Source organism: Gallus gallus, chromosome 9 (assembly GCF_016699485.2).
Source record: "Gallus gallus isolate bGalGal1 chromosome 9, bGalGal1.mat.broiler.GRCg7b, whole genome shotgun sequence".
Classification (NCBI taxonomy): Eukaryota; Metazoa; Chordata; class Aves; order Galliformes; family Phasianidae; genus Gallus; species Gallus gallus.
The window spans coordinates 16,021,118-16,042,236 of NC_052540.1; the positions used below are offsets into that span (position 1 = coordinate 16,021,118).

Here is a 21,119-nt window from a genome sequence, read left to right on the forward strand (position 1 = left end):
GCTCCAACACTTATAACTCTAATTACTGCCTAACGGGTTGGGAAGATCTTTGAAGTGAAGTGTGTGCTGCCATGTAAGGAGATCTTGCTGCTGATAGAAATGTCTGTAGAATAGCAAGAGGAGACACATTCCTAGCACAGATCCAAATATTTCTGAGAACTGGGAAAATTATTATGAACAGGAGGAAAAAATATCTTGTTGTTACAATACAGGGGCTTATAAATGTTCTGGAGGCATTCCGAACTCCTTGCATCCTCGCTCCTGAATCTGGAAGGTAGAGAAAAGCTGAAATAATCAGTCTCAACATTCACATGCTTTCTTACAAAATTTGCACTTAAAGAATTATCAAAGAAAGATAAGCAACCACTTCTGCTATTAGCTCCCATACCTGCTTGCTATTGGATACTAAGGTTATTTTAATACTCTTCAGAAATTCCAGGAATTCCTCAACTTGTTTTCTGTGCAGTTGCTATGCTGCCAGCAGGCTCCTGGAATGCAGCTGGCCACATGCACGTACTGATGCTGGGTTCGTTTTAGGCACACGGGGAGATTAGGATCACAGGTAGCTTCTGCCTTGCCCCCTGTCACAAGCAGTCTGCATCATCTGTTGCTTGCTATGCCTATCCAGGACTCTGGGAGAACTAAAGACACTCTCTTCCATCCCCGATCCATCTCAGAGCTTGTAGAGTGTATGCACATAACGGCTGCTTTGTGATGCCTTAGGGTTGCACGGATCTTGTCTGAAGAAGTGCTACAGATTGATTTTTACACAACTCTAGTTTTAGTAGCAATATGGGTTTATTAAAACTTCTACAGTAGATTACAGTGTTAGATTATGATTCTTAGTAGCTCTTCACCAGCACTTAGTCATTAATCTGTTTAACACAATGATGCAGTGGAGTTTACAGTGACTTAGTTTGAGGTTCAAGGGTGGCAAGGTTCACTCCTCCTGGGAGAGGAGGTTTCTGAACTCAGTTGCACACCTCTCAGGGGAACAACAATTAGCTGGAGGCAGAGTTGTTTTTAAATTCTCCAGACAAATCTGCCAAAGCACACCAATCTATCCCTGCATGTTCACATCAGTTCTAATGAAATTGCTTTTAAACTGATCTGAAGTTAACAGTACACAGCTCCTGTATGTCAGTAAGCTCAGAAAGGAGTTTTCATGCTGAGCACTTCACACTGTCATTTATGGTAGCACAAAGCATTTGCCATGCTGCCTAATCACAGTGATGATGACTTGCACCCACACTGGGGTGATCTAAATAATTGCCTGGTTTGCAGAACAGCAGCAGACAGCACCATGGCATATCACTGTGTAGTTGGTGATGCAACAAAGCAGGGATTTATTGGGTGCACTGCTCAGTAAATCACTGCTGACTTTACCTCCTGCACTTAACAATCTGCTCATTAACCGAGAATATAAAAACTGAGTTTGGAAGATTTGTGACACATTTACTTTTGAAAATTCACGTGTGTTTTTCATACAACAGGCTTCTTCTTTCCTCATATGAGCCTGCACAGGAATTCTGTTTTATATAGTATCACCTGTCTGTCAAGTGGATCCTCTGCAAACTCTCCAATGTTCCTGTGTGTATCAGGATCATTTGATACACTCTTGCTGGTCTTTCTCCATCAGCTCTAGATTGAAGGTGCTGATGTTTTATTTGCATTTCTAGTTACTGCAAACCTGTCTTCATATTCTGTTCCCTGGCCAATAGACATGTTAGATCAACTAGCATGGGCAGTCTTTTCCTGCATGGCAACTGACTTGAGTTAAAGCTGAATAATGTGAAAGTGAACATGCTTTTGTTGGTTAAAATGCATAGGCTCTGTTGGTCTGTGCTGATTCTCACTACTACTGCCAGGCCAGAATTACTGTGTGGGTAGAAGACACTGTGAGCTCATAACTCTCTAGCAGCCCTGCCTAGTGTGGCATGCTCTTATCACCATTGCATTTGTACTCAGCCTCAGTTCTTACCAGAAACACTGAAGTGACGGAGCACTTTCAGATTTCTCACATAGGCAAGACCTAGGACCTGTGATAAACCAAGCCTCCCATTCCTCCACAGGAAAAATGCAGAAGAATGGCAGTCCTGGATGAACCCATTTACCTATCTTTCCTGTTGTTTTATCTTGGATATTGGTCATTAACAGCTGTTTAGGAAAAATTAACAAACAAGATAAATACTGGGTAGCATCCAGCATTCTGCAGGCTGAGTTTGAGAGGCATGGTAGACCAGATAAGTACATGGCAGTTGCCAGGAGCTGATTCCCCATCACTGCTGGTTGGAGTGAGGTAGCTACAGCTGCTCTGATTCCTGCCTCTGCCCCAACTTAACTGCCATAGAGAAAGCATGACAGAAAAAGGATGTGCTTGCTTCTCGGCTATAGCGATTCACAGTTTACATACTGATGTACGTGTGCCAAGAAGAGATTGACTAATTCAGAATACATGTTCCAGCTGCTCCCGTAAACTCCATTTTAGATCTTCAGGATTTTCTTTCTATCTTTCATTCTTAATTTTCAGATATCTAGGACATAGTTTATTTCCCCCACATCCCACAGACTACGGATTCTTGAAGACTTTAACGATCAGGGTGCATTCAAGACACTTACCAAGATCTTTTGAGGTATCTTTCTGTCCAAGAGGTCTGTGGGCACAGAATTTGTCTGGCACAATGCTGTGTCCTATTCCAGAGAGAAGCAGATTTTGTTGGATGCATTTGCGTAGGGTTGCATCTCAGACTGAAATATAAACACATATAGGAACTGGTGATCTTCATCAAATCCATCACCTCCATTCCAAGTGTAACGTGCACTTCTCTGGTCTGCCCTTTTCCAAAATAAATTCAGAACTGCCTGTAAAATCAACTACTATTCTGTTCATTTTAATAACAGTACTAATTCCTCCTTTACCTAAATGGTGTTCCAAAGTCTTGCAGAACAAAGCCGTTGAGCAGTTCTGCTGGGGGATCACAACCACTGAGGCTCTCTTCCCCTAGCAGCAGGCCCTTCAGGATACAGTGGTGAACATGAATTCTCAGTATAAATGGCTCCCATTACAGTTCCTTGAAGCTACTTCTGTATTTTATTCTTTGGTTGTATCTATTTGAAAGTTTTGTGGTTTGTGACTGTCTTAAGTTTTGCTTTTGTTAAAACAGTCCTTTTCCAAGTGTCAGTTTACTGCTCTGTGAGAGACAGTTCACACAACTGTCAGCTTTTATCAGATTTCTCACCTAAAGAGGTCGATTGGTATTTGTATATCACTATATCTTGTCTGTAAAGGAATGGAAAAAGTATGTAGCATGTAGACAGTTTCCATCTTAGACATCAGCTTGACTATAAAAAAAAGCCTGTTGAATAGTTTTTGCAGAAGTCAGAAACCATTCCATTTCCAGCTCTCTCTTGCCTGCTCTGTTTCAAACATGTAAGGAAAAGCAACTGTGAAAGAAGTGGCTTCCAAGAAATGGGACTCTGTGCATCTCCCACAGCAGAAGGGCTCACCAGATCTGGAGTGCTGTATTTCACAAGTCTTGTCTTGTAAATACTATCTGTGACTATATGTGCTTGTTCTTGGCTTGTGCAACCTCAGCTGGTTGTTATTTTGGCCTATAGCAATGACGAATCTGCAGCACCCACATTTCCTAAAGCTAGCTGACGTTTGTGTGCAGAGCTGCATCATTCAGTGTAGATGCGCAGCTGCAATGAGAGACAGCTCTTGCGTGACTTTCAGCCCTCTGTTCATACTATTCATTTCTGTAGGTGATTTAATTAATTTGCCTTTCTGTTAACAACAGTGTTCTGGTTCCTATAAATGTAGGTCAACTAATTAAGATATATAAAAATATTTCCCCGAGGTCATTTGTTTTGGGAACAACGAATGTGGGACACATTCTTACGTGCAAAGAGATCAGAGCATTTCAGAAGAAACAAGGTGTTATAAGTGGTGACCTCAGAGGTAAAATATATTTCTAACAAAAATGCAGTCCTCCTACTCAGAGTGGGTTCCTTAACAGCTTAAGCATTTGACTTCACCTTGTGGTGGAATAGAATCACCTACACAGGCAAATACAGTATCTTCAGTAAAGGTCACTCATTTTCAGATGAGAGCGTATGTGTCAAAGAAATCAGAAGGGGTTTCTGTATCAAATATCAAATACAAGGTTCGATTCTAACAAATGGTCTCACGTCCAGAACAATCTGTTGCTTCGCTTTAGGGGGTAAAGTGCTGCAACTGAGCAATACTCAAGTTTCACTTGAACTATTGCACAATCTCGTCTGAAAATACTTTTCAACTGGAAAAAGTACATTTAGCACTGTGAGAAATGAAAAAAACGAAACAAAACAAAACAAAAAAAACCTCTTGAAAGCTATTATGTATGTAGACTGGAAATTTCCTCTGTGGATCACTTTACATGCTATGATTTCTTTTGATTCCATTGCACAGACATCATTTTGATATTTTCAGATTAGATCAGTTAGAATTTCTAATAGCAACTTCTAGTTGAAAATGAATTATTATTTAATTATTATTTAATTATTAAATTATTAATTAATTACGCTAATTATTGCTGATTCTCTTTCCACTGTGACAGTGACATCTTTGACACGTATCACATGCAAATAGATACATTTGCAAAAAATATGATTTTGTTATATTTCATTCAAATTCAAATATAGAAACCTGACAGCAATTAAGACTGGCCATGGCACTGCGCCAAAATGTTCCGTACCACTCTGTATATTTTTGCAAGCCAGGACATTGTTTGCTCTCACTTCTCTTCTGTTTAGCTCTATCCTATGCTGCTGTTTGGTCTCAGAGTATGTATCTGTGGCACTGCATGCATTTCCATTCAATCCTTTCTGATACTTTCGAGCCCCCAGATATTTAAAAAGCTAATATTTTCAATTTAAGTAGATCTCTATAAACCAGATAGATTTATAATATGTTTATTTTATTTTCATTAATTCGGTAGATTCTACTGGACACTTTGCTCTTACATACACAGATTCTGGTATTCTGTTGCTTCAGCAGTAGAAAATATACAAAACGTTGAGGTGCTGGTGTCCAACTCAGACATGCATTAGCTTTTCATCTTCTTTCCATGCATTTTTGCAAGACAGATATGGAACACCTGTGCACAAGTGCCATTTCTCTTGGCTCTGCATCAGCCACGCAGACAGATTTTCTGCTGCACAGTAATTGTGGAGGGACAGTGAGGATTTGTATTTTTTTTGCACTGACAAACTCACTGCTGTAATTCTGTTTGATGGCTGCGATAACACTTCTGGGAAAAGACTCCTTGTGATGGCGAGTCTTTGCATAGAAATAAGATTTATGAATGAAAGTGAGCCAGTGATTTTGTTAGGAAAGAAACCCAGTTACGGAAACAGAAATCCTGAACCAGTTTTATGCTGCTATCCGAGTAGGGTGGACAAACAGTAACTGTATGAGCAAAAAGTCATTGAGGTTTCTCCAGAGCAGATATTAATAGATTGTGGTAGACTCCAGCTGCTATTTCTGCTTAGGGCTTCATCGTATTAGAGTGTTTTCTTTTAATGTAGCACATAGCAGAGCCACCACCTGACACTGCTCTTACCAGAATGACTGTGAGACAGAGCTGCCCAATGACCTGACAGACCCGGGGAGCCCGACGGGCTCATCAATTACTTTCCCTTTTGCTTTTCATGTTAATGAAGAATGAGGGGAGTTGCAAATATATGATGGGCTGATGTGTGTCCTCTGTGTGGTAAGGACCTTCTTAGCGCTATGCTCTTAGTTTCCATAAGCCAGCTCAACACCTACTGCCACAGTTCTATTCCGACAAGGCAGCGCAATGCAGGAGAAGCCTGTTAGGATTAGTTTATACTTGGTTAGCAACGTTGCTAGTTGCTATTTGCCCAGGCCAGAGCAATATAAATAGCTGCATTTGGTCTAAATGTCAGCACAGACTGATACAGAAATGCCCCACTGGAAGTGAGGGCTGCCAATTAATACCAGCATTTACCTCAGTTTCAAGGGTTCACTTATGACCTTGGCTAAAATCAATTGAGACTATGCAAACCTCAGACCTTCAAACTAAATGCCTTCACCATCCATGCGCAAATGACTTGTTCACTTGGAAAGCATTCTGGTGAGGAACAATTGTTCTGAAAGCTACCCATGAGCTTCAGCCAGCTCAGAGTTTGTTGGGTTTGGGCTGATGCACCTCGTTTTTGTGACTGTCTTTGAAATGAAGGAACAGTGGGATGTGGAAGGTGTAACCCCTCGCCCCACATACCCCAGTTGCTCCTGGTTTTCTCGACTTTGGGTCACTGAAGGGAGTGTTTGGGTCTTACCTGCAATGGCAAAGCTGAGTCCTGGGGCTGCTAGCTGCTTCCTGAGATTACCTTTGAGACAGCCAGCTGCAGTAAACCTGTGTGTCGCATGCAAGTTCTCATACTTACTGACCACACCATAACGAGTCCCTTAGAACAAAGAACGTAATTTCAAGTGTTCTATTCTGGCTCCATCTCCTGTTTTTCCGTTTCTCTCTGACGGGGAAGGCAAATGCAAAAGGAGATGGGATATATCATGCTGCATCTGCTGCCACCTCCAAGGCTCTGATGACTGAGGCACATGAGCTGTGTGTGTGGCAGCACTGCAGGCTGGAGAAGAGCCCTTGGAAGCTGGTAGAAGTCTGCATGAAACTTTGCTATGTAATTTGCACTGAAATGTAGGAAAAAAAAAAAGGAAGGAAGGAAACTGAAGGAACTGTAGTTTTTGGCAAACCTTTTGCTTTTCATCGATTTTGGAAAGAGCTACATTTTAAAGTATGGGCCTGTATCTCTGATCTGCCACTGATTGGCTTATATTCTTCATTTTTTTGTTACTCTATCTCATTCCTTCAGCTGTTCAATTTTCATTTAATTTCTGATTATTGACAAAGAGACCGAGGTAAAGCCATGTGCCTGCACTTTCTCATCAGTGAGAAAGACAATAGATTAGCTGCATTTGTCTTTAATTTTTTATCAACAGTTCAGTGTCCTGAATTACAGAATCACACAATTGCTGGGGTTGGAAGGGACTTCAAGAGATCATCAAGTCCAACCCCCCTGCTAAAGCAGGTACCCTACGGTAGGTTGCACAGATCGGTGTCCAGACAAGTCTTGAATATCTCCACGGAAGGATACTCCACAACCTCTCTGGGCAGCCTGTTCCTGTATGTCTAGAAACAGTGTGTGTTTACATTTGCTTTGTTCAAATATTGAAAAATGTAATAGAGGATTTACAATGCAGCTGGTTAGGAATTAATTCTAACCTGATCATATTTGTTGAGACCATACAATGAAAAAAGGGAGCTGAAGGAACTGTGTGTGACAATAGTCCTGTCAGCTGCTGCATCATGTTTTCCTTACACATGATACCCCTACAGCAGGTGCTTGCTGAGTTACCCTTGCTGTCCCATGACATCCTGGAAGAGACAGTGAACATTTCAGAAATCACTCCTCGTGGCTTGATGCAGGCCAGGAGATGTCACTACCAGTTTTTTAGGCTGCTCGATTATCCCAAGCACCATTTAACCACTTCTGCCACATGGCCCCTTGTACCACATGGCACTCTACTTCATCATTTAATAAGCCAGCATGCTCACACAGGTCAAAGTATCACATTTATAGCCCATGAATGCTTTCCCCCACAGCAGCAAAGCTCACTTATTTTGCTCTTTAATTTCCTGTTCTTACACAATGCTAGAGCAGTTCTTAGGTCTGTGGAAGTCCCATGCCTCAGTGCACAGCTGTACACTGATAACAGTTTGGTGACAGAGCAATTCCTGTCACTAAGTGCAACAACCTTTAATGTTTGAGATTGTGCTGCTGTGGGTATTATTTAGCTGTGAGTACTGGAGCTACACAAGGCTGTTCTCAGATGGATGCTGAGTGCTCCTCATGGCTGCTGTTGCACCAACCCTGTCCCTGTACAACTCTGCAGCACCCTCCCTCCCCAGGTTTTTAGCTTCTCCCATTAGCTTCCACTTTTAGCTTCTCCCATTGCCAGTCATTGCACTGGGACCACTCCTGGGTCCGGTCCTCTGTGGTACACAAACTGAGTTTGTCATTGCTTGTTTGAGTAGTAACAGTGCTGCTGCAGAAATACAGAATAATGCTTTCGGAATAATAGTGTAGGATAACATGATGTTATGGATGACTGGAACTCCTGGACCAACAGTCAATTTTCTCTCTTTTTTAATATGTATACAAACTATGCTTGGGTATGAGTGCAGTTGTAGAGGAAAAAAAAATAAAACAGAGCAATGAGAGCCACTGTGGCATCAGATCCAGCTGTTTGGCTGGGAAATATTGAAAAAATGATTACCTTTTACGTACAGAAGACTTGTAGTTTGGAGATATGAGCATTACAACAGAGCTCTTGGACTCCAAGCAGGAGCTGCTAAAGAATACAGCATGGTTTTCTCCACCTCAGTGTCACTGAAACTGGGATATAAAATGTCTGACAACACCTCAAGAAGGAGCGAAAGAATAAGTTAAATGAGTTTTTATCATACTTAAAACACTAAAACTTTCACTTAGTATAAATCTACTTATAGAATTAAGTTAGTAAAATCAAATCTTAGAAAATTATGTTAACTTTTATGAGAACCCCATTACTACTATGGCAGTATTGTAGGAGTCCCGCAGAGCTACCTCTAATCAAACATTAAGATGTGAGCTTTTATGATGTCCTGAGCAGACACTTCTTTCACCATACTACTAGGATTAGTAAAAATAATAATAATAATAATAATAAAAAAACAGATTGCTAACAGTTGGGAGTGAAAAGATGCTACTGTATGTTGAAATAGGAGTCAGAAAAAAATCATGGAGAGATGGGTAATAAAAGAGTCTAACAGCCTTTCTTTTGTTTACTGGGTTACTCTTGAGTTGTACTGCTGCGAGGAAGCATGTGATAGTTTGTTTATGACACAGTCACCAGGAAGCCTATGGGCCAGTAACTTATTTTTCAGGTATAATTGTCAGCTGAGCATTGGGTTGGGTTTGGAGTCAGTCCTTGTGCAATCTGTTCAGTAACAGAACAAATAACGTACAGAAATCTGCTTTGTTTGCAGGTAAATAAGCATCTTTCCACAGTAAGAATAACCTGAAGATTAGTTTAAAGCTTAGAAACACAAAGTTTTTCTGATGGTTTTGTTACACCTACTCCATTCCTTGAAAGAAAGAAAGAAAGAAAGAAAGAAAGAAAGAAAGAAAGAAAGAAAGAAAAAGAAAGAAAGAAAGAAAGAAAGAAAGAAAGAAAGAAAGAAAGAAAGAAAGAAAGAAAGAAAGAAAGAAAGAAAGAAAGAAAGAAAGAAAGAAAGAAAGAAAGAAAGAAAGAAAGAAAGAGAGAGAAAGAGAGAGAGAAAAAGACAAAGCAGTAGCTCTCAGGAAATGCACATTTGGAATGCTAAATAAAGCCCATGTTAGTTCTGTTTGACAGCCATCCTTTCACTCTGTGAAATGAAAGTTGTTGGCTCTAGAAACATGTTACGAGTTGTCCTTAGGATTTCTGCTCAGCCCTGTAAGTGATGCTGGAACAGCAGCAACCTGCTTGCCCCCTTTGCATCTGGACTGTGCAGTCAGCTGCAGTAGCTGTTAAAAGGAAAGGCACATTTAACCAGAACGGTTTTATTTGTTTTGGTCAGTTATAAAAGCAAGTGCTAATGTTTGTAAAATCGTTTTATGAGCAAATGGCCCTTAGGCCATTAACTATGCCTTTCTCAGAAAGATGCATTAGAGCGAAGAGTACTCTCGTGAAGAGTAATGTGGTACTTCAAGCATACCCCAAACACATTTTAAAGCCCCAAAGCATATGCAAATTCAGGGAAATATCTACAGAGCTTTTATATGAGTTAGAGACCAACAGACATCTCTTTATACTGGTGTCACAGAGTGCAATAATTTTACATAGTCACTAAGTGGTATCTTTTTGCCTCTATTACTAGATGTGACTTTACTGTTCATAAATATCAATATTTAAGATCAGAGTGGAAATTAAATAAATGAGAGCAGTTGTTCCCAGTGTGGGCAGGGTGCAGCCCTGACCCATTTCTCTGCCCTCTGCTAGGCACTCTATGGTTTTGTCTTGACTTAAAGCATTATGCCAAGATTGCTATGAAATCCTGCTTATAGTAACATTTGTACTCTATTTAACTGTTGTGTATCAGCTCTGACACCAGTTTCCTGCTTTTGCAATGTATTGAAGAAAGGGAGCCAATCGGCAATTTTATTTTATAAAAGAAAGCAAAACATACATGGGACATAGCCTTGGGAAACGTAACACACTCTTGGGAAACATAATCCTATTTTATTGGCTCTTATTATTGATTGTTCAGGTGTACAGATATAAAAATTGCAATAACAACAAAGGTGAAGTTTAAAGTGAACTGAAAACGTAATAGACCAAAAGATATTTAGGCTGTCTAAGCTTATCAACAAGATACAATATTACAGCACTCCATATTTCTTCTCTTTTAGCCACATAATCAATGAGCTGATAGAAACTGAACGCGTTTATGTGGAAGAACTTCAAAGCATAATAGAGGTAAGAAAATCTGTACATTCCTCTGATACTTAACCTCTAAATCATCACTGGTGTTGCACATCCTTTGTGGGCTGAGCACTCTCACCTTCCACTTTGTGTTCAGAGAACACAGGTTCTCTGTCAACAAGATTGCTCAGCCTCAGAGATGGAAAATAAAGGGATGTTTTGAACATCTTGCCTCAGGGTCAGAGGCCCTCTTACTCCAGCCCACAGAATTATGAAAGTTGCATCGTTTTCAAAGTTATGGTTGGAGAAATAGTTAGTAATGGGCCTTTTCACATCATCATCAGTAAGCTTCAGAAACAGCATCCTTGTTTACCGTGGCATCGGGAACTAAGTTTCTCTGTATGTATGCTTGGAACATGATTGAGATGAAAGTAGGCCATGTAGTGTCTCAACATTGGCTCAGTCCTGTGTGTATTTGTGTGGGATTTGAAGGACTGACTAGTATCTTTTTGCAACTATGTTGTTTCTTCATCCAATTGGATTTGTGGAGCTGACAGTTCTGGTAATTGATGTATTACTCTGACTTTAAAATCTACACTCGGAATGTTCTTTTCTCAAAAATGTGTATGCAAGAAATACAACTGAGCTTCTATGAGAAACAACCAAATAATCATGTAAAATACCACAGTCCAACAAATAAATCCAAACTAACCTTTTTGCAATGAAGCAGTGTAGCAGAGAGACAAGTGTCTATCAAACTTAGGCAGTTTCCATCCCTTTTGACTAGTAGGAACATTATTTAATCTTTTTTCTTGATCCCATAATCTGTCCACTTGTGGTTAAGAATGTGTTTGCACAGCTATCAGGCATAATAGCTCTGGAGAAAATGAGAAGAAAGTCATCAAGCAACAGAGAAACTGGCACAGGGAGAAGCTGTTGTATGCTCCGCTGAGAAAAAAAGCACACAGGCTTTGGGGCTTTTTAGTGACTCAGATACAATATTTCTTCCCTGGTAAAAATAACCTGGTTTTATTTTTCACTCTCCTCTGCAGGGATATGCGTCAGAAATGGACAATCCAAGTTTATTACATCTGATTCCATCAGTGCTCCAGAACAAAAAGGATATTCTATTTGGGAACCTCCCAGAAATCTATGAATTCCACAACAGGTACGTGTGAATTGCTGGTTGTCCTGAGCCCTTGCTGCTGGAGATGCTTCTACTGCCTTTTTACAGGGTGCTTTGTCACACTCATATGTACACAGGCAGGAAAAGTCGTCCTCACTTTGCCTCTGTATGTGTGCTATAAAACCCATGTGTGGAGAATACCCCGGAGCTCATCAATTTCATCTATCTGTGAAAGACTATACCCTTTTGTTCATTCACTAGTGATTTCCCTTGGCATTAATAATTTTGAATGTCTCTAGTGACAAATATTTTTTTACCTCCCTTGGTAGTCTGATAAATGTCACAGGACTAGATCCTGATGTTCTGTCTCTGGAAAAAATTTGTGCAAGGAATTTTTCTTAGCTAATCATTGTATATTTCTATTACCACATCAACAGAAGACATGATACTTTTGATAGCACTTTTCTTAAGGAATTTGATCATTCACATGATCATAAACCTTTCCAGAAGCCTTATCCACTCTGTGGATGTGCATCAGCAAACTGTACACCTGATCTGTTGCCCATGACTACAGAATACTGACTATGGATAAGATTAAGCTCTTTATGATCCCCTTCCAAAACACAAAACTCAGGGTGTCTTCTGTTAATTTCCTGCTTTTCTCAGCCTTGATTTAGTAAAACTGTCTGTAGCCAAAGTGAAAATTTAAGAATTCTTTTAAATAATGATTGCTTGTAAGATGAAACAAACAGTTAAACCTTTCACGAGTTTAATTATATCAGAGTAACTTACACATAGTAGAAAAATTCTTTTCCAGTCATTTCATTTTGACTGTGTAATTCCCCTCCCTTTGCAAACCTGGTCTTTCTTTTCCTAAAAGCTTAGTGCATTGACTTCTAGTGACTGCAAAAATGGAATACAGCCCATATTTTCACTGCTTGCTGATTAAACAACTGCATCTGACAGAGCCTTTTTGTCTTTTCTAGCTGTTCTGAAATATGCTCGTAACCAAATGGGAAGTCGGTGTTTGGGCCACATATTGGAAATAAATCTCAACAGCTAGAATAACCAGATGTATCAGATGCTTGTGAGCAGATGAAAATATGATATTTGTGTTTCAGGCAATCAGCTGTGAACCAGTTTTCTTAAATATATATAATATCTTTCTTTGTGTGTCAGAATTGTTATGTTCCACATTGAATCTTTTTACTACAGGAACATAGACCTTAATCTGGATTTATATGGAAGCTAGCATGTGTAAACAGAATGTTCCATTATTGTTTGCTTTTCTTTCTTTTTCACAGGATTTTCCTTAAAGAGTTAGAAAATTGCATTGAAAATCCTGAGCTCCTTGCCCGATGCTTTTTGAAAAGGGTAAGCAAATCCTTGTCCAAGTTTGTGTGAATGTCCATGTTCTTATCCTACAATACTTACAGTTTAACTTCTATCCTTTCTCTCTGCTTATGTGAATGAGGGAAACTCATATAAGCAGATATTCTCAGTGTGTATTTGGAAATCTGAGCCTGCTTACTGGCAGGAAGAGATCAGTTAGCAGTGTTTTACAAATGTATTTTAAGCTCTGATTTAAAAGAAAAAAAATATCAAAATGTCAACTTTCATATCAGATTAAGATATGATGCTGTAAATAAGCAGGAAATGGTATAACAGCATACTGCTCTGAGTGCAGAGAGCTCGTCCTATCTCGTGTCTTCTGTCTCTTTTCTCTACACCATTCAGGAGACTTACTTGCCTGGAATTGATTCAGTAGAGTCTACCATCTTCCTATGTGGTGGAACTTTACCAGCTCCATAACTCCAAGGCCAATTCTTTGACTTGTTCACATTATTTAAAAACCAAGAGAGATTCTCCCCACTTGGATGAAGTGGTGGGAGTTAGATGTTTATTGAAAGTAGTGTGAGATCAATGTATGAGAAAACGCAAAGCCTTACTTTAAGATTTGAGTGGTGGTTTTGGTCAGACACATGTATCTTTGCTTCCTGTGGATTTCAGCACCTAAGTTCTGCAGCTCCATCTCTGAGAGCTCTCAGCCACGCTCCCATTAGGGTGGTTGTTAGCTCTATTTCCTGAGACCCAACAAAAGGTGCTTGTTTGTTTAGCACTCCTTCAGAGGTCCCACTAATGAGAAAAACCTGATTTGGTGAGTTGCTGCTGGTTTCCTGTTTAACTTTTACTGACAAGGAGCTGTGTGAAATACAGATGTATTCGGATGAAACCTACATGCCGCCGTTCTCAGAGGTGTTGAGCACTGCCACAACTTTAAGATTGCAATGAGAAATGTGAATTTTTCCGAAGAACAGGCTTTACAAACAAGGGTTACAAATAAGTCATGCTGAAGGGCATCTTACCAGTGTACGTGTGATTATAGTCAGCTGAACTCTCCTCTGTTTAGCTGCCAGTATTTAGCGCTTGAGTAAATGGCATTACTAAGGAATATGTTGTTAACCTAAGATTCAGATGCTGAGCAGGAAAATATTGTGGTGAAATCATTATGCAAAAGAGGATAAACGGTCATTGAAGAATGCAGGCCACTGAAATCCAGGAAGCACTGACTAGTTTATACATTGTAAATATCCCTTGGAAGTAGTACCTTGGAAGGTAGAGGGAAATTCATAATACAAAATTCATCCTATTATTCTGCAGAAAGATCGAATTCCGTGTTCCTCTGTCTCTCTCTGTCAAAACAGCTGCTGAGCCAATTCTCATTGTTCTACCAATATAAAATAAGCTGCAATAAAGCTTTGGCTCATGTGTCAAGTGAAAGAAAATGAGTTCTTTTGTCACCTTTGCTTATCAGCTTCCGTGGACGAGTCAAAAAACACCAAGCGTATCTAAAAAGAAATTAGATCAAGTATTAGTTAAATCATGTATGAGCTTTCTCACTATTTCAAATTTCGCGCTAAGAAAGCAAACACCTCTCTCTGGAAATGTCTCTGCTCACACAGTAGCACCTTTGATTCAAGGACTTTCCCTCATGTACTGTTTTTAGACGAAGCCACATAAACTCCAGAAAGTTGTTGTTTCTGTTGGACTGCCTTAGGAGGCACAAACAAAAGCCCGGTTGTGTGTTTGTGTTCCCCATGATTTGGCAGCTTGTTGCATCTTCCCACTGAGCAGAGGCTTCTGGCTTGCCCTGTGAGTTATGACTGTGTTTGCTGTGGCACGGGAGAAACTGAAACAGATGCTCTTCAAGGAGATGTATAATTCTGGGAGAAAACTCACTTTGTTGCAGATTCATTTCTGTTTCCCCATCTTTGTACTGGTGTTATCTTCCTGCCACAGCACTGTGGCGGGCCTATGATTTGAATTAGACTGATTTTTAGATTCATACTTTCTGAAGAATATTACCCTGTCTGATCACACGTCACCTTCCAGAGCTGCTTGAAAGTGTTCCAGGAGCTGCAGTGGGGTGCCTTTGTGCCTGGCTGAGTCCCTCCATCCCCTGCCTGTCATTCCCCTGCCATGTCCACCCATACCCTCCCACCTCCACCAGTGCCACCTGGACAGCCATCACCACAGAAATGAACCCTTTTTCTCAGGTGATGGGAGGAGCAGCACATGGAGTTCCCGCATACTTCTCCTCTCAGGCTTCTCTTCTGGAACACAGCAGCAAAATCAGGTGCAAGATGAGCCAGAAACTACACCCGTATCTCCCCTTGCACCTTGCCTGTCCTTGTTAGGATATGATCATCAAGTGAATCAAACTGCAAGTAAACTAGATCAACTTTGTGCACGTGGTGGCTTCACTATCACCATGACACCTGGCCTTGCTTAAAGTTCTTTGAGGCGAGGATGCAGCAGATGCTGAAAGGTCAGATGTGTACAGAAGTGCCTATTCAAGCTGGTATAGCGCTACATCTTCTAGCACCATATCAGCAAGAAGAGGAACACTAGGTTGATCTTCCAAATATGGGGTTGGAAAGAAGGAAAGCTTACCAAACCAAAGCAAGAATTCTCAAGAAGAAACAAAAGATGTGTCAGTCACTCTGCTTATAAAACAAATGCTAAGTGGGGTGCCCAGCAGAAGTGATCTGATGTGGATTACCAGTTACTTATTCATATTGAAACATTAGAAAACCAAAATAATTTGTCAGGAACTAACATTTGGATATTTAGGCAGCTGACCAGAAATCTTGCAGTTGGATTTGCAGGGTTATATTCTGATCTCAAGGAAAATATAAAATCAGAAGCCAAAAAAGATCACTGAACACAAAAAAAGATCACTGAAACTGAAAAAAACACACTGAAACTGTGTGCCACAGATAAACATTGTGAGTGAAAGCCTGCAAAGCTCTCAGCATGCAAAGCACTGTGGGAAGAAAAGTCATAACAGAAAAGACGAGCATGGTGTGAAAATACCAAGGGGAAGTCAGAAGCTCTGAATATTGAAACTTAAATGTGTTAAATGTTTAAGACCGGGGTTTGAATAATTAGATAATTAATTATGTCTTGCAGTTTTAAAGTCTGAGCCTAATAATGTTATCAGGAACGTTCTATTCCTTACACTATTGTAAAAATTAAAGCTGGATCTGCCTGAGCTGGTGTCACTGATACACGCAGTGGTAAATTGTGTTGACATAGGACAGTTCCACTGTGGCAAGTTACTCGTGAATTATTTGTCATTTTATCTTTTCTTTATATTAAACAAATACTCATCTTTTGCCCCCCCTTCTGAGTATCACTGTTTCTGTTCTTGCCCAGTCCAATTATATTTCTGTGGGCCAGGAACAAATTGTAATGCTTGATTACACTTTCTGATTATTTGACTGTTCTGAATTTTACCCCCTGCTAACTTCCCTCCAAGGCAACGCGTGCAAACAATCCTATTTAGGTGAATAAAACTCTATGCTTCTTTTGAAGCAACAATCATGTTATGTGTCCTTCAGTCTACTGTCTTCTTGATTTGTGCAAAAAGTGAGAAAACATTTTCTGGTTTATGTAACTTCACAACATTAAAGTTCAGGTTTGGTAGCTTCAGTATATTTTTACATACAGACTTATGACCATGAATTAATTACTTCTGTGTGTTAGGATGGAAGGTAAGAAAAAGCCTGACTCATGGCAGATGCTCTATGGATTATTTATTACCTTAAGCTTTCCTTTTCTTGCAGAAAGAGGACCTTCAAATATATGAAAAATACTGTCAGAACAAGCCAAGGTCTGAAGCTCTCTGGAGACAGTGTGGAGACAGCATCTTTTTTCAGGTGGAATTACACTGCAGACTAGCAGTGGGAGACCATCAGAACTTGTTTTCCTCCTTCCTCTGCTTTAGAAAATTTACAGAAAAATGCAGACTTTTCTTGCATGCTTCTTATACCGATGGCAGGTGCTCAGTATGTGTCAATGTGCTCTCTATAGGAGATTAGATAGATAGAATAGTTCCTGGAGAGAATCCTAGTTCTTCAGTCTACATCCAAGCCAAACAATTTCTGGCCTCTTTGCAAACCCCAGATGATTACATTCTCATGAGCAGGGCATGCCAAATTTCAACACTAAGTTGAACCTTTGATTAGCTCTGTTTTGATATATTTTCATTGTGGCGTAAGTAACCTGGAAAATCCTATGCAGATAGAGCAAATTTCTCTCACAATTCACAGACACACCACCTTCAGATTACAAATGATAATAATCTTGGTGTCTTGCCTGTGTTTCAAGAATCAATATTTTTCCTCTTTGTTGTCTCTTGCAGGAATGTCAGCGTAAATTGGATCATAAGCTCTCACTAGATGCGTATCTTTTAAAGCCAGTCCAGAGAATCACCAAGTACCAGCTACTATTGAAGGTAACTGTTCCACGATGATGCAAAGGATTCCAATGCATAGCTTGTTTTACTTATAGAATTGCTTATCTGTATTATTTTCTGGAGGACTGACTGGAAATCATCTCTCACTTCATCAACAAATACTTTGTAATGCTAGGTTGTAAAATAGCAACAGAGTCAAAAAAATGACTTCTATCTCAGGATAAGTACTGCTGGGGGAAAAAAAATAGAGTGTTTTATGTAGCAAATATTTTATTGATTTATTTATCTTTTATTAGAAATTGAAATTGGTTTTATTTGCTCAGTGTGGCTTTACAGTTTAAAAACAGGAATTGATACTCTCAATCCTGTCTCTGACATCTGTCCTCATTTAACAGAACTCTTTTAGCTCTCTGAACCTACTTAACCATAGTTGTGACTCAAACCTTTCAGAAGGAGCCACTCCTACATTCAAAGCCCCAACTAAGAATAAATTGTCTGTAATTTTTCCACAGGATGAGTATAGGAGCCTCCCTTTTGATTTGGTTAGAAATATGAGTGGTCTGTGCTTGAAGTTCTGGTGTGAACTGAGCAACAGGAAATCAGTGCTCTCAAACCAACGAAAGTTTTTGATGATGGTGGCTTTAATTTCTGTCTTATCTTTTCAGTTCTGACACATAATCAGTATTTACTGATTTGCCTTACAAGAAGGTAGTGAAGTTAAAGTACACGCTGTTCTGAGGCATCCGGACTTAAAGCAGCGTTCTGTACTGCTATGAAATTTAGTGTGAAATTTGCAATGAAGATTTTAGTCTCCAGTCTTATTAGCTAATGGCTGTCATGGCACTGGTGAAATTAGGCCAATTTAAGCTACGTGAGGATCTGGCTGGTCATTTGCTTCTGCAGTACTTTGTGACCTCTTACTGGATAACTATAGAATCCAAAAATTGAAGGAGGTTGTTAAAAAGGTTGCAACTTCACTGAATCCAGTACAATGGTATCAACTTAATCCAGAAATAAATTTGGTTCAATCTCTTGAAACTGTTCTGGGGGAAAGAAGAAAATTGTCAAGGTGTTCAGAAGAGCAAGAGTAAGCTAGATTACATTTTTAATTTGAAAAGTGTCTGTAAATATAACAAGATCAAGGAGCAAAATTCTCAAGCAAACTGGTTGCAGCCATTGGCAGCTATTGGGATTGAGGCTGGTCAGACCAGTTTTTTACTTAGCAACACATTGGCAAGGACATTTATTTTGTCAGCGATTATGAGATATATGAAGATGGTGCACTAAGTCACTGGTAGCAGGAGCTTTTACGGCTGTAGGAAAATAGGAGTCTGAAGAATTGGTCACAAAGAAGTGCCTTAGCGGTGTGTCTTGATGCTCTATGATCAGACTAGTCTTAAATTCTGGGTCACAGTTATGAAACCAGAAGGCTGCAAGTCAGTATAGCTAATGTTAAAAAGCACTAGTCCCACTATACAGAGAGCAGGGATCCTTACTGGTCCTAGAAACTGTGCAACAAGTAACATAAGAATGCATCATGCTTTTAGCCTGTAAGGCCTGGTTACCTCAGTATTTGAGGACAGAATCCTGCCATTTGGGATCTTCCAACTGCTTTGAGATTCATGTCTATTCACAACTGTATGAACCATATGTGTATTTGTATCTATTGAGCATTTTTTCCCCTAAATGCTTTTATCAAGGACACTGAGTCTGATTCTGATCTCAAGTGGATATTCATTGCCAAGAACTACTTTCTACAAAATAAAGTAAAAAAAAAAAACCCAAACACAACAACACATATTTGTGCATCTGAGAGAGATTCTAGGCTCCTCTGTAGGCAGAAGTGCAACAGGCAAGGCAGCCTCTTCTATCTTTTAAATCAGAAGATTTTTGTATCTTTCATAAATTGCATAGGCTGTAACTGTTGGTTCCAGGAAAATAATTAGAACTAGAAGTTTTCAAGCAAGTAATACATATAGAAATAAGCTTGTTAAGAGCTCTACTGGGCTAAGTCAGTTGTTGGCCTTAAATATTTGGGGCTCTAAATAAGATCTCTCTGTGTGAAGTAATCACAGAAATTGATCCCTTAAAAGGTTTGATTTGTTAGTTTCTTTGCTTTGGGCACGTGCTTCTATTGTCAAGGATTTTGTGTCTTGTTTTTAATGCAGAGGTGGGAAGATGGAATGACTTCTCTTATTTCAAGCAGAAATTAATGTTTAATGATTTTTTTGCTAGGTACCAACATTGTTCTTCAAAGTGACTGTCCCTTAAAAAAGGTTTTCACATTTGCAAATGCAGATCTGTAATTTGTAGTGGACAAGTAGAGAATAAGAGATGGGAAGGATTTGTAGTAATTTGTCTTACTTCCTCCCCAAAAAATTAACATCTGAAAAACTTGTTTTATAAATCAAAAAATCTTCACTTAATGTAGAGAAGAAAGATTTGTGAGATAATCTGACCATAGTCTAAACATCTATCCAGGCACTGACTTTTTTTTCCATGCAGAATTTCTTTATCCATCAGATAAGAGCTTATTAAGACCTCTTGACCAGAACTTCAAGCCTTACAAATTCAGACTATAAATTAATCAATATTTTCAGTAGTGAAGATACAAACTGGAACAAACTCCCCAGGAAAATGGTGAATTCTGTAATACCAGAAATCATTATACTAAGATTGAGTTTCTTTTCTAGCAGGTATGGAATAATAATAAAAAAAATTGATTAGTTTTGTGGTATGTGAAAGATGATTATAATTGTGTAAAAATGGTCCTATCTCAGATAAACCCAGAAAACTTGAACATGTGAAGAAGTTCAAAGTGTTCATCTTCAGTGACAATCCTGGTGGATGACCTGTTTTTATTTTATCCTATATTTCTGCTACTTTGTCAATGCAGCACACATTTCAGAGAAGACTGTGTTATGGTGGCTTCTGATATAAGAGATTTTCAAGTAGTTTTCTCATCATTGTTTCATCAGGAAATGCTGAAATGTAGCAAGAATTCAGAAGGTACTGCTGAACTGGAAGAGGCCTTGGCCACAGTGCTTGATATCATCAAATCCGTAAATGACTCCATGCACCAGATAGCAATCACAGGATATGAGGTATTATTTGTTGTTGCTCTTACTGTTGTCTTGACTCATACAATGTTCTTTACCATCATGCTGTGCCCATGGCTGGTACACTTTGCAGGAGCCTTTGTCACATTCTTGAAGGATGCTTTTCAGTGATATGTTGTGGTTATCAAGAAGATATGCCAACATACCTGTCGCGGGGTGGGTGATGAATATGGGAAGGAAATGGGACAAGTACAATCCTTATCCATAATCACAGACAAAACTCATTTGTAAGTGAGATGCAGCAAAAATGAGTGATGTAACTTAAGAAATTTTCTGAAACTGTCTGTGACCCCAATGCAATTCAAGCATTTCCAAATCTTTTGCTCTTAGGGAAGAATATTTGGATTCCCTTTAAATTGGGTAATAGAATCCAACCCAGTGACTGGCAAACTTATTATCTGAGGTGTGAAATAACAGCTACAGTACAAATAAGGTCATGAATATATAGATAGATAGATACTGAAGCTCCACTGAAGTCATATGACTTACAAGATCTAGTACAGAACATGAACCCTTGAGTGAGAAGTGGAAGTGACTGATGTATAAAGGAGAAGCATATCTGGTGAAATGAGGCTTGAGGGTGAT

At 39.4% G+C, this 21,119-nt stretch overlaps 1 protein-coding gene across 16 annotated transcripts in view; it reads left to right on the forward strand.

Annotated features, from left to right (window-relative positions):
- Positions 1 to 21,119, forward strand: part of MCF2L2 (MCF.2 cell line derived transforming sequence-like 2) — a 155,438-nt gene that overhangs the window by 104,763 nt on the left and 29,556 nt on the right. For all 16 annotated transcript variants that reach the window (XR_006930980.1, XR_005862148.2, XR_001468035.4 and 13 more), the window contains 6 exons: positions 10,516 to 10,582; positions 11,581 to 11,696; positions 12,959 to 13,028; positions 16,784 to 16,876; positions 17,362 to 17,454; positions 20,394 to 20,519. Coding sequence is in view for 13 of the 16 variants with exons in the window: in XM_025153435.3 (XP_025009203.1) it covers positions 10,516 to 10,582; positions 11,581 to 11,696; positions 12,959 to 13,028; positions 16,784 to 16,876; positions 17,362 to 17,454; positions 20,394 to 20,519 (565 nt within the window). In the remaining 3 variants the exon portion in view is untranslated. The remainder of the gene's footprint in view (positions 1 to 10,515; positions 10,583 to 11,580; positions 11,697 to 12,958; positions 13,029 to 16,783; positions 16,877 to 17,361; positions 17,455 to 20,393; positions 20,520 to 21,119) is intronic.